The 13,651-nt window shown below is 50.3% G+C and overlaps 2 protein-coding genes and 1 long non-coding RNA gene across 3 annotated transcripts in view; 1 reads left to right on the top strand and 2 right to left on the bottom strand.

Annotated features, from left to right (window-relative positions):
* The window catches only part of pisd (phosphatidylserine decarboxylase), a 9,881-nt gene extending 9,296 nt beyond the window's left edge, over nucleotides 1–585 (top strand). Inside the window, exon 9 of the mRNA XM_083930457.1 lies at nucleotides 17–585. Coding sequence (XP_083786583.1) covers nucleotides 17–283 — 267 coding nt within the window. The 3' untranslated portion in view covers nucleotides 284–585. The remainder of the gene's footprint in view (nucleotides 1–16) is intronic.
* A 166-nt stretch (nucleotides 586–751) lies between these two features.
* On the bottom strand, nucleotides 752–1,881 carry rnf224 (ring finger protein 224; the record flags this gene model as incomplete). Its single annotated transcript, XM_083930503.1, has 2 exons — nucleotides 752–1,081; nucleotides 1,636–1,881. 2 exons carry the CDS (start codon nucleotides 1,879–1,881, stop codon nucleotides 752–754), a joined length of 576 nt encoding a protein of 191 aa, XP_083786629.1.
* Nucleotides 1,882–7,325: 5,444 nt separating this feature from the next.
* LOC310958818 lies at nucleotides 7,326–13,578 on the bottom strand. The gene is made up of 3 exons (XR_014593557.1): nucleotides 13,501–13,578; nucleotides 12,666–12,850; nucleotides 7,326–8,720 (listed from the first exon to the last, which is right to left on the bottom strand). It is a non-coding gene; the product is annotated as an uncharacterized lncRNA (long non-coding RNA).
* Nucleotides 13,579–13,651: the final 73 nt, after the last annotated feature.

The raw sequence follows: 13,651 nt of genomic DNA, 5'->3' as shown, positions 1-13,651 counted from the left end.
AGACGTTTGTGCTCAGGAGCTGCGGACCAACGCTCCTCGCTACAGTAGAGGCTCCTTCCACGACCGCTCCTACGTTGCCCCTGACGACCAGGTGCTGAGGGGGGCGGGGGATGGGGGCGTGGTCTCCGATGACGGGGGCGTGGTCTTGGAGAAGGGGGCGGCGGTGGGCGAGTTTAACCTCGGCTCCACCATCGTTCTGCTGTTCGAGGCTCCCAGAGACTTCAGCTTCAGCCTGCAGCCGGGGCAGCCAATCAGAGTGGGCCAGGGGCTGGGCAGCCTCTGATTGGACCAGCTGCAGCCGGGGCAGCCAATCAGAGTGGGCCAGGGGCTGGGCAGCCTCTGATTGGACCAGCCGCACGCTCAGGGGGCGGGGCCTGATGACGAGGAGCTGCTGAAAAACATATTTGACTTTTTTGGCGTCGTGGGAACTTTTCTGTGACGAAGCTGAAGACTCCAACTCCCAGAATGCCGAGTGCCTGATGAGCAGAACGCCGCTCCGTCCGCTGAAGCTTTCCCGTGTTTGTTTGAAGGTTGTTTGTGTTCCTGGTCTGGACCAATCAGCCGTCAGCGTTGATGTCATTTCCGTTTCTGTGCTTTTGTAAATAATGAATAAATCTTTTTTCATCAAACACATTTAATATTAAAGTTCTTTAGAATCAGAATTATTATATTTATGGTGAGCTCAGAAACACCTTCATGTTTATTTAAACACCCTAGTTTTTACAGAATCGGAGCCCCTGATTGGTCGCTCTTAGCCCCGCCCCCGGCAGCAGAACCAGCAGCACAGCCAATAGGATGGCGGCGGGCAGCAGTTGCCGTAGCGATGGAAGCGCGGTTCAGCCAGACCTCCGTGGGACCAGCCGTCGTCGGAGACCTCCTTCCCCAGCCACAGCTTGCCGTCCCGGGCGGCGTCCCCGGCCGGCGCCGCCTCCCCGCGCCCGGAGCTCCAGGAGGTCAGGGAGCAGCCGGAGGTGACGGACGCCTTCACGCCCAGGAAGGACGCCAGGTCCAGGTCCAGACCCGCCGCTCCTCCCCGGGGCCGCGGCGTGTTCTGTCTGCACTGAGGACACGGGATCCACACCTGTCGTCATGGTGACATGACATCATCAGTGACTCACCCTGAGGCTCATGGGAGATGTAGTGAACAACAGACTGCATCAAGAACTCGTGTCGTTTCAAACGGCGTCCGACTGCACCGCGCTAACAAAGCTAACGTTAGCATTAGCTGATGATAGCGTCAGTTAGCTTAGCGTCAGTTAGCTTAGCGTCAGTTAGCTTAGCATCATCAGATATTCGTTACAAACTGAAACATTTCTTCACGTGCAGAAGAAATACAAACAACGCTACAGTGATTTCCTGTTTACATGGAGATGGCTCCTGATTGGACGCTGCGGCGGCGTGAGTGCGGCGACGTCAGCCGGGCGACGTCAGCCGGGCGGCGCGTCTCAGCTGCTGCCTTAGAGCTACGGCGCGTCGTCACGTCACGTGTTCCTGATGCGGCGGCGTTTTCTTACAGGTTCCTAAGGAGCCGATATCAACGTTTCATTTAAAGATGGTGGTTATCGATGCGGTGAAACTGGTCACGTGTGCCGATCGGGCGCCGTTCGTGTTTGTTGTGATGATGTCATCACTCACCTGTTCGTTGATGACCGTGTCCAGCCTCTTCAGACACGCCTGGCAGAAGGCGTGGCCACAGTGCAGTCGTCGCGGCAACCGTGCGGCCAGGTCGTAGCTGCCGAAGCACACGATGCACACCAGGTCCTGACGCCTCAGTGACATCATCGTCTCCACGGCAACAGAGCAGGCAGGAGGAGGGAGGGGCTGACAGGTCACTTCCTCCTCCTCCTCTTCTTCTTCTTCCTTTTTTCTGGCGTCCGACATTTTGTCCTGAGAGGAGAAGAAGAGTTTAATGACATCATCAGAGCGTCTCTTACTTCCTGTTTGTGTTTACAGACTCCGTCCAATCAGAGGAGTCCCCTGCAGACAAACGTCAGTTATCTATTTTAATGCGTCGCTGCTGATTGGCTCTCAGCTCTGACACGCCCACCAACCAGAGCGCCCCGTCCCTCCCCACAGAGCCCAGGGTCACCTCAGGCTCAGGGTCACCTCAGGGTCACCTCAGGGTCACCTCAGGCCCAGGGTCACCTCAGGGTCACCTCAGGCCCAGGGTCACCTCAGGCCCAGGGTCACCTCAGGCCCAGGGTCACCTCAGGCCCAGGGTCACCTCAGGCCCAGGGTCACCTCAGGGTCACCTCAGGCCCAGGGTCACCTCAGGGTCACCTCAGGCCCAGGGTCACCTCAGGGTTAGGGTCACCTCAGGGTCACCTCAGGGTCACCTCAGGCCCAGGGTCACCTCAGGCCCAGGGTCACCTCAGGCCCAGGGTCACCTCAGGCCCAGGGTCACCTCAGGGTCACCTCAGGCCCAGGGTCACCTCAGGGTCACCTCAGGCCCAGGGTCACCTCAGGGTTAGGGTCACCTCAGGGTCACCTCAGGGTCACCTCAGGCCCAGGGTCACCTCAGGCCCAGGGTCACCTCAGGGTCACCTCAGGGTCACCTCAGGGTCACCTCAGGCCCAGGGTCACCTCAGGGTCACCTCAGGCCCAGGGTCACCTCAGGCCCAGGGTCACCTCAGGCCCAGGGTCACCTCAGGCCCAGGGTCACCTCAGGGTCACCTCAGGGTCACCTCAGGCCCAGGGTCACCTCAGGGTCACCTCAGGCCCAGGGTCACCTCAGGCCCAGGGTCACCTCAGACTGAACCAGGCTGAACCAGGCTAAACCAGACTGAACCAGACTGAACCAGGCTAAACCAGACTGAACCAGACTGAACCAGACTGAACCAGACTAAACCAGGCTGAACCAGACTCAACCAGACTCAACCAGACTCAACCAGACTGAACCAGACTGAACCAGACTAAACCAGGCTGAACCAGACTAAACCAGACTGAACCAGACTGAACCAGACTGAACCAGGCTAAACCAGACTGAACCAGACTGAACCAGGCTGAACCAGGCTAAACCAGACTGAACCAGACTAAACCGGACTAAACCGGACTAAACCGGACTGAACCAGACTGAACCAGACTGAACCAGACTAAACCAGACTGAACCAGACTAAACCAGACTGAACCAGACTGAACCAGACTAAACCAGACTGAACCAAACTGAACCGGACTGAACCGGACTGAACCAGACTGAACCAGACTGAACCAGACTAAACCGGACTGAACCGGACTGAACCAGACTGAACCAGACTGAACCAGACTGAACCAGACTAAACCAGACTGAACCAGACTGAACCAGACTAAACCAGGCTAAACCAGACTGAACCAGACTAAACCAGACTGAACCAGACTGAACCAGACTGAACCAGACTAAACCAGACTGAACCAGACTAAACCAGACTGAACCAGACTGAACCAGACTAAACCAGGCTAAACCAGGCTAAACCAGACTAAACCAGACTGAACCAGGCTGAACCAGACTGAACCAGACTAAACCAGACTGAACCAGGCTAAACCAGACTAAACCAGACTGAACCAGGCTGAACCAGACTGAACCAGACTAAACCAGACTGAACCAGACTAAACCAGACTGAACCAGGCTGAACCAGACTGAACCAGACTAAACCAGACTGAACCAGACTCAACCAGACTGAACGAGGCTGAACCAGGCTGAACCAGGCTGAACCAGACTGAACCAGACTAGACCAGACTAAACCAGGCTGAACCAGGCTAAACCAGGCTGAACCAGGCTAACCCTGCTGCTGTGTTCTGATTGGACAGATTTGAAAGGAAACAGGAAGTTACCATCTTCACATCTTCTTCTGTCGTTCACTGCAGCTCTTCTTCTTCTCTGCTGCAGCTCTTCTTCTTCTCCTGCAGCTCTTCTTCTCTCCTGCAGCTCTTCTTCTTCTCCTGCAGCACTTCTTCTTCTCCTGCAGCACTTCTTCTCTCCTGCAGCTCTTCTTCTTCTCCTGCAGCACTTCTTCTCTCCTGCAGCTCTTCTTCTTCTCCTGCAGCTCTTCTTCTCTCCTGCAGCTCTTCTTCTCTCCTGTCGCAGCTCTTCTTCTCTCCTGCAGCTCTTCTTCTCTGCTGCAGCTCTTCTTCTTCTCCTGCAGCTCTTCTTCTTCTCTGCTGCAGCTCTTCTTCTTCTCCTGCAGCTCTTCTTCTCTCCTGCAGCTCTTCTTCTTCTCCTGCAGCTCTTCTTCTCTCCTGCAGCACTTCTTCTCTCCTGTCGCAGCTCTTCTTCTCTCCTGCAGCACTTCTTCTCTCCTGTCGCGGCTCTTCTTCTCTCCTGCAGCACTTCTTCTCTCCTGCAGCTCTTCTTCTTCTCCCGCAGCTCTTCTTCTTCTCCTGCAGCTCTTCTTCTCTCCTGCAGCACTTCTTCTCTCCTGTCGCAGCTCTTCTTCTCTCCTGCAGCTCTTCTTCTCTCCTGTTCACTGCAGCACTTCTTCTCTCCTGTCGCAGCACTTCTTCTCTCCTGTCGCAGCACTTCTTCTCTCCTGTCGCAGCACTTCTTCTCTCCTGTCGCGGCTCTTCTTCTCTCCTGCAGCTCTTCTTCTCTCCTGCAGCACTTCTTCTCTCCTGTCGCAGCACTTCTTCTCTCCTGTCGCAGCACTTCTTCTCTCCTGTCGCGGCTCTTCTTCTCTCCTGTCGCAGCTCTTCTTCTCTCCTGTCGTGGCTCTTCTTCTCTCCTGTCGCAGCTCTTCTTCTCTCCTGTCGCGGCTCTTCTTCTCTCCTGTCGCGGCTCTTCTTCTCTCCTGTCGTGGCTCTTCTTCTCTCCTGTCGCAGCTCTTCTTCTCTCCTGTCGCAGCTCTTCTTCTCTCCTGTCGTGGCTCTTCTTCTCTCCTGTCGCAGCTCTTCTTCTCTCCTGTCGCAGCTCTTCTTCTCTCCTGCAGCTCTTCTTCTCTCCTGCAGCTCTTCTTCTCTCCTGCGGCACTTCTTCGTGTTCGGCGTCTGTTTGTGCCTCACAGAGAAAGAGAGAGAGAGACTTCATGAATATTTCAGCCTCGCTCGACCGACAGACGACACCTGATGATTCTCTACATCATCGCCACGACGACGACGACGAGCACAAATAACCTCAGTATTATTATTATATTTATTATTATTATTATTGTTATTATTATTAATGTTATTAATAATATTATTATATATAAATATATTATTAATATAAATATGAGCACGGTCAGAAATAACTTTATTATTGTTCTTTATATCGTTGTTAAAAGATGTTACATATAAATGTTAATATAATATAAATATATTAATATATATATTAATATAAATATAAATATTAATATAATATAAATATAAATATTAATATAATATAAATATATAAATATAAATATTAATATAAATATAAATATAGATGTTAATATGATATAAATATTAATATTAATATAGTATAAATATAGATGTGAGGATCTAAGCCCTTGAACCTGATCAGCCAATAGAAAGTGAAGCTGCTCTCAGCCTATCAGGTTACAGCGCAGCGTGGACCGAGGTCGCCTAGCAACAGACAAACAGGAAGAGTGTTTATATTTAGATTGGTTGAAGGTCATGTGTGGTTGGTTCTGGTTGGTTGTAGGTCATGTTTGGATGGTTCTGGTTGGTTGTAGGTCGTGTTTGGTTGGTTCTGGTTGGTTGAAGGTCGTGTGTGGTTGGTTCTGGTTGGTTGTGGTTGGTTGAAGGTCGTGTTTGGTTGGTTCTGGTTGGTTGTAGGTCATGTTTGGTTGGTTCTGGTTGGTTGTAGGTCATGTTTGGTTGGTTCTGGTTGGTTGAAGGTCGTGTTTGGTTGGTTCTGGTTGGTTGAAGGTCGTGTTTGGTTGGTTCTGGTTGGTTGAAGGTCGTGTGTGGTTGGTTCTGGTTGGTTGTAGGTCGTGTTTGGTTGGTTCTGGTTGGTTGTAGGTCATGTTTGGTTGGTTCTGGTTGGTTGTAGGTCATGTTTGGTTGGTTCTGGTTGGTTGTAGGTCATGTTTGGTTGGTTCTGGTTGGTTGAAGGTCGTGTGTGGTTGGTTCTGGTTGGTTGTAGGTCATGTTTGATGGTTCTGGTTGGTTGTAGGTCATGTTTGGTTGGTTCTGGTTGGTTGTAGGTCATGTGTGGTTGGTTCTGGTTGGTTGTAGGTCATGTTTGGATGGTTCTGGTTGGTTGTAGGTCATGTTTGGTTGGTTGTGGTTGGTTGAAGGTCGTGTGTGGTTGGTTCTGGTTGGTTGAAGGTCGTGTTTGGTTGGTTCTGGTTGGTTGTAGGTCATGTTTGGTTGGTTCTGGTTGGTTGTAGGTCATGTTTGGTTGGTTCTGGTTGGTTGAAGGTCGTGTTTGGTTGGTTCTGGTTGGTTGAAGGTCGTGTTTGGTTGGTTCTGGTTGGTTGAAGGTCGTGTGTGGTTGGTTCTGGTTGGTTGTAGGTCGTGTTTGGTTGGTTCTGGTTGGTTGTAGGTCATGTTTGGTTGGTTCTGGTTGGTTGTAGGTCATGTTTGGTTGGTTCTGGTTGGTTGTAGGTCATGTTTGGTTGGTTCTGGTTGGTTGAAGGTCGTGTGTGGTTGGTTCTGGTTGGTTGAAGGTCGTGTGTGGTTGGTTCTGGTTGGTTGAAGGTCGTGTGTGGTTGGTTCTGGTTGGTTGAAGGTCGTGTCTGGTTGGTTCTGGTTGGTTGAAGGTCGTGTTTGATGGTTCTGGTTGGTTGAAGGTCATGTTTGGTTGGTTCTGGTTGGTTGTAGGTCATGTTTGATGGTTCTGGTTGGTTGTAGGTCATGTTTGGTTGGTTCTGGTTGGTTGTAGGTCATGTTTGATGGTTCTGGTTGGTTGTAGGTCAGGTTTGATGGTTCTGGTTGGTTGTAGGTCAGGTTTGGTTGGTTCTGGTTGGTTGAAGGTCGTGTGTGGTTGGTTCTGGTTGGTTGAAGGTCGTGTCTGGTTGGTTCTGGTTGGTTGAAGGTCGTGTTTGGTTGGTTCTGGATGGTTGTAGGTCATGTTTGGATGGTTCTGGTTGGTTGTAGGTCACGTTTGATGGTTCTGGTTGGTTGTAGGTCATGTTTGGTTGGTTCTGGTTGGTTGTAGGTCATGTTTGGTTGGTTCTGGTTGGTTGTAGGTCATGTTTGGTTGGTTCTGGTTGGTTGTAGGTCAGGTTTGATGGTTCTGGTTGGTTGAAGGTCGTGTTTGGTTGGTTCTGGTTGGTTGTAGGTCATGTTTGGTTGGTTCTGGTTGGTTGTAGGTCATGTTTGGTTGGTTCTGAACCTGCATGTTTGAAAGTGACTCCAACAGAATTTGAATAATTGAAAAGTTAATAACAAACAAACTTCAGAGGCTCGTTAATCTTCTTCTTCTTCGTTGTCTTTATTTTCATGATGTCACATTTTAAACTGTGATTTTTCATATTTCTGCATTTCTTCTTTAAAACTCGTTCACACCAAAACGCTCAGAATCATCGTCGTGGAAAAATATAAATATCAAATCTATAAAACACAGAAACACGTCGTTCCTTTGATCCTTAATATTATTTCAACGTGTTTAAAGTTAATTCATCAGCTTCATGTTTCAGGTTTTTACATCAATAATTATTTATTACTTCAACAAACCTGTAAAATAAAGTGTGACGTCACAAACAGCATCAACAGTGCAGCCACTTCCTGTTCCTGTGATTCATCAATAATCAGCTGATGATAAGAAAACAAACAGAATCACTCGCTTCATAGTGTCTGTTATTATTATTATAATATTATATTATTATAATATTATTATAATAATTATTATTATAATATTATTATTATTATTATTATTTTATTACTTTATGATCATCATCTGAACCCACGGCTCTTTTCTTTCAAACGTTTCATTAAGTTTGTTTAAACATGTTTTGTCACTTGGAGAAACAAAATGGCCGCCTTCCTCCTGCCGCCGTGACATCACTTCCTCCTCCTGCCGCTGTGACATCACTTCCTCCTCATGCCGCCATGACATCACTTCCTCCTCCTGCCGCCGTGACATCATTTCCTCCTCCTGCTGCTGTGACATCACTTCCTCCTCCTGCCGCCGTGACATCACTTCCCCCTTCTGCTGCAGTGACATCACTTCCCCCTTCTGCTGCAGTGACATCACTTCCCCCTTCTGCTGCCGTGACATCACTTCCCCCTCCTGCCGCCGTGACATCACTTCCTCCTCCTGCCGCTGTGACATCACTTCCCCCTCCTGCCGCTGTGACATCACTTCCTCCTCCTGCCGCTGTGACATCACTTCCCCCTTCTGCTGCAGTGACATCACTTCCCCCTCCTGCCGCCGTGACATCACTTCCTCCTCCTGCCGCTGTGACATCACTTCCCCCTCCTGCCGCCGTGACATCACTTCCCCCTCCTGCCGCCGTGACATCACTTCCTCCTCCTGCCGCCGTGACATCACTTCCTCCTCCTGCCGCTGTGACATCACTTCTTCCTCCTGCAGCGGTAGCAGCAGGCGCCGCACCTCCCCCCCTCCTCCTCCCCCCCGGCGTCCTTCACCACGTACGGCGGAGGGTCAGAGCTCGCCACGCCATACGGGTTCCCCTCGTTGCTGCTCAGAGCCCCGGGATTGGCTATCACCGTGGAGACGTCATCAGAGAGGCGGAGCTTAGCCCTGGGGATGGACACGTCACCGTACGGGTTGTCAGGGGAGACGTTGATCTTTGATGTCATGGCGATGCGTCACAGGAGGGTGGAGCTAAAACCAGGAGGTCCAATCAGACGCAGCGAGAGACCTGAGGACGAGAGAGAAAACGTTAAACTTCAAACATTAACATTAAACAGCGTTTCCATGGCAACACAACCTTTCAAGAGTTAAGTTGGTTCTGGTTGGTTGTAGGTCAGGTTTGATTGGTTCTGGTTGGTTGAAGGTCGTGTGTGGTTGGTTCTGGTTGGTTCTGGTTGGTTGTAGGTCAGGTTTGGTTGGTTCTGGTTGGTTGTAGGTCATGTTTGATGGTTCTGGTTGGTTGTAGGTCAGGTTTGATTGGTTCTGGTTGGTTGAAGGTCGTGTGTGGTTGGTTCTGGTTGGTTGTAGGTCAGGTTTGGTTGGTTCTGGTTGGTTGTAGGTCATGTTTGATTGGTTCTGGTTGGTTGAAGGTCGTGTGTGGTTGGTTCTGGTTGGTTCTGGTTGGTTGAAGGAGAAGAATTCCTATTTTATTAACGTGTTAATGTTGATGACATCACTGCTGCTTCTACGCCGGCATCAACACTTAACGGCATATTATAGGGTGGTTGTTCCACTCCAGGACCCGTCCCCTCATCCTGGACCCGTCCCCTCATCCTGGACCCGCCCCCTCATCGAGGACCCGTCCCCTCATGGTGGTTCAGGTCTGAGTCCCTGTGAACCTGAGGGCTGTGGTCTGGACCCGTCCCCTCATGGTGGTTCAGGTCTGAGTCCCTGTGAACCTGAGGGCTGTGGTCTGGACCCGTCCCCTCATGGTGGTTCAGGTCTGAGTCCCTGTGACCCTGAGGGCTGTGGTCTGGACCCGTCCCCTCATGGTGGTTCAGGTCTGAGCCCCTGTGACCCTGAGGGCTGTGGTCTGGACCCGTCCCCTCATGGTGGTTCAGGTCTGAGTCCCTGTGACCCTGAGGGCTGTGGTCTGGACCCGTCCCCTCATGGTGGTTCAGGTCTGAGTCCCTGTGACCCTGAGGGCTGTGGTCTGGACCCGTCCCCTCATGGTGGTTCAGGTCTGAGTCTCTGTGACCCTGAGGGCTGTGGTCTGGACCCTGGTGCTCCTGGTCTCCCATGGCAGAGTGGTCTCAGGCGAGGGGCCGGACTAAGAACGCCTCACAAAGACTCTACGGACAAACCAGGAAGAGGAGGAGAGACCCTGCCCTGAGGAAGACCGGGGCCCCCGTCTGGAGCCAGGCCCAGACTGAGGGCTCGCCGGCCCCTCCCCCCTCTCCATCCTGTGGCCCCTCCCCCCTCTCCATCCTGGGGGCCCACCACTCACAGGAGGAGCCTCTGGGGTTGGGGCTCTGCTGCACGGGGGGCAGTGAGGGTGAGGGGCCTGGAGGGTCCAGACCCGGGCAGCAGAGGCTCTGGGGACGTGGAGCGTCTCCTCTCTGTGGGGGAAGGAGCCGGAGCTTGTGAGGGAGGTGGAGCTCCCAGTTAGATCTGGGGGGGCTCACCTCCACACACAGTCTGGATCTGGACCCGTGCTCCTGGATAGGGGCTGGACCCTGGTCTTCTCTGGAGGGGCCCAGGGTGTGAGGGGCCGGGCGGGTGTGGGGAGACTCTCAAACCCCCGGCCAGTTGAGGTGGTTCAGGATCATCTGGTCTGGATGAACCCTGGGCGCCTCCCTAGGGAGGTGTTCCAGGCACGTCCAGCTGGGAGGAGGCCTCGGGGAAGACCCAGGACCAGGTGTTACCATGGAAACAGAGTTATTGATTATGATGATGGTGGACGCTCAGGATTGTGGGTAGTGGAGTTTTTCTCTGGTCAGGTGGATCCAACCAATCAGAGTGCAGTATTTACTCACACCATGGTGGTGTGTCGTCGCCGCGGACGACACGAGCAGAGAGTTCGCCGCAGGTCCTGAGGGTCCGGAGTCTTCTTCACACACACACACACACACACACACATACACACATACACACATACACACATACACACACACACACACACACACACACACACACACACACACACACACACACACACACACACACACACACACACACACACACACACACACACACACACACACACACACACACACACACACACACACACTCTGCAGTCCTGCAGCACGTCCCTGCTGGAGTGGACGAATCATTGATTCTGTCCTCCATCTTTGTTTGATCCTGTCCTCCATCTTTGTTTGATCCTGTCCTCCATCTTTGTTTTGATTCTGTCATCCATCTTTGTTTGATTCTGTCCTCCATCTTTGTTTTGATCCTGTCCTCCATCTTTGTTTGATCCTGTCCTCCATCTTTGTTTGATTCTGTCCTCCATCTTTGTTTTGATTCTGTCCTCCATCTTTGTTTTGATTCTGTCCTCCATCTTTGTTTGATCCTGTCCTCCATCTTTGTTTTGATTCTGTCCTCCATCTTTGTTTTGATTCTGTCCTCCATCTTTGTTTTGATTCTGTCCTCCATCTTTGTTTTGATTCTGTCCTCCATCTTTGTTTGATCCTGTCCTCCATCTTTGTTTGAGTCTGTCCTCCATCTTTGTTTGATCCTGTCCTCCATCTTTGTTTGATTCTGTCCTCCATCTTTGTTTGATCCTGTCCCTCATGTTTGTTTTGATTCTGTCCTCCATCTTTGTTTGATCCTGTCCTCCATCTTTGTTTGATTCTGTCCTCCATCTTTGTTTGATTCTGTCCTCCATCTTTGTTTTGATTCTGTCCTCCATCTTTGTTTTGATTCTGTCCTCCATCTTTGTTTTGATCCTGTCCTCCATCTTTGTTTGATTCTGTCCTCCATCTTTGTTTGATCCTGTCCTCCATCTTTGTTTTGATTCTGTCCTCCATCTTTGTTTTGATTCTGTCCTCCATCTTTGTTTTGATTCTGTCCTCCATCTTTGTTTTGATTCTGTCCTCCATCTTTGTTTGATCCTGTCCTCCATCTTTGTTTGATTCTGTCCTCCATCTTTGTTTGATTCTGTCCTCCATCTTTGTTTTGATCCTGTCCTCCATCTTTGTTTTGATTCTGTCCTCCATCTTTGTTTTGATTCTGTCCTCCATCTTTGTTTTGATCCTGTCCTCCATCTTTGTTTGATCCTGTCCTCCATCTTTGTTTGATTCTGTCCTCCATCTTTGTTTTGATTCTGTCCTCCATCTTTGTTTGATTCTGTCCTCCATCTTTGTTTGATTCTGTCCTCCATCTTTGTTTTGATCCTGTCCTCCATCTTTGTTTGATCCTGTCCTCCATCTTTGTTTGATTCTGTCCTCCATCTTTGTTTGATTCTGTCCTCCATCTTTGTTTTGATCCTGTCCTCCATCTTTGTTTGATTCTGTCCTCCATCTTTGTTTTGATCCTGTCCTCCATCTTTGTTTGATCCTGTCCTCCATCTTTGTTTGATTCTGTCCTCCATCTTTGTTTTGATCCTGTCCTCCATCTTTGTTTGATTCTGTCCTCCATCTTTGTTTTGATTCTGTCCTCCATCTTTGTTTTGATTCTGTCCTCCATCTTTGTTTGATTCTGTCCTCCATCTTTGTTTGGATTCTGTCCTCCATCTTTGTTTTGATTCTGTTCTCCATCTTTGTTTGATTCTGTCCTCCATCTTTGTTTTGATTCTGTCCTCCATCTTTGTTTTGATTCTGTCCTCCATCTTTGTTTGATTCTGTCCTCCATCTTTGATTCTGTTCCTGTGGCCCTTCTTCTTCTTCTTCTTCTTCTTCTTCTTCTTCTTGTTCTTCTTCTTTAAATCACCTTATTTGTGGTTCACGTCTGACTCGGGGTGACAGGGTAAAGTGGACCTGCTCAGATTGTGGATCCACGTTGGCAGAACTAGGACCCGTCTCTGGTTCAGAGACTCGGACGGACCCGGTTCATGGAGGAGACGTCGCTCAGCGCGCTGTGAACGCAGGAGACGCCTCTTTTCCTCCATCTTTAAATCACAGACTTTTATTTTGAAGAGGCTTTCTACTGCTCAGTGTGAACCTGCTGTTGATGCTAACATGCTAACATGCTAAACAACCTGTGAACCAATAAGAAGAGAGAAACTGTGACTCACCTGTCCACCGCTGCACAGGTGCTGCTGCTGCTTCTTCTTCTTCTTCTTTAATCACACACACACACTTCTTCTTCTGCTGTCGTGTGCCCCTCTTCTTCTTCTTCTTCTGCTGTTGTGTGCCCCTCTTCTTCTTCTTCTTCTGCTGTTGTGTCCCCCTCTTCTTCTTCTTCTGTTGTAAATACAAACTGAAGGAAACAACCAAATCTGAGTCTCTCTCCTTTTCACTGTTTCACTGTCTGTGTGAAGCTCGCTCGACCGCCTCGCCCAAACCTGTTCTACCTGCTGACACTCCCTCTCTCTCTCTCTCTCTCTCCCTCCCTCTCTCTCTCCCCCTCCCTCTCTCTCTCTCTCTCTCCCTCTCTCTCTCTGTTATTCTCTCCCTCTCTCTCTCTGTTATTCTGTTCTCTCTCTCTGTCTCTCTCTCTCCTTCTCTCTCCCCCCCCTCCCTCCCTCCCTCTCTCCCCCCCCTCCCTCCCTCCCTCTCTCCCCCCCTCTCTCTGTTATTCTGTCCATTCTCTGTTGTTCCTTTCACAGTAAAAGTCTTAATTGTGTTTCAGTTGTGACATCGATCACATGATAAAAGCTCCATGTTATTATTATATATTATTAATATACACATATAAATATAAATGTTTATTCTACACACACACACCCACACACACACACACACACACACACACACACACACACACACACAAAACACACACACACACACACACACACACACACACACACACAAAACACACACACACACACACACACACACACACACACAAAACACACACACACACACACACACACACACACACACACACACACACACACACACACACACTTTTCCGTTTCCGGGGGAAGCCCCTCCCTGTTAGCCGTTAGCCGTTAGCTCTGTTGCCGGAGAACCGGAGGGGTAAACGGGTAAACGGAGGACCAAAGCCCGGAGAAGAGGAGGGAATGACCGCGGCGGAGGACCGCAGAGGACCGCGGTG

The sequence above is a fragment of the Echiichthys vipera genome, assembly GCF_963691815.1.
Source record: "Echiichthys vipera genome assembly, chromosome: 16".
NCBI lineage: Eukaryota > Metazoa > Chordata > Actinopteri > Perciformes > Trachinidae > Echiichthys > Echiichthys vipera.
This window is presented reverse-complemented; position numbering and strand designations above follow the sequence as displayed.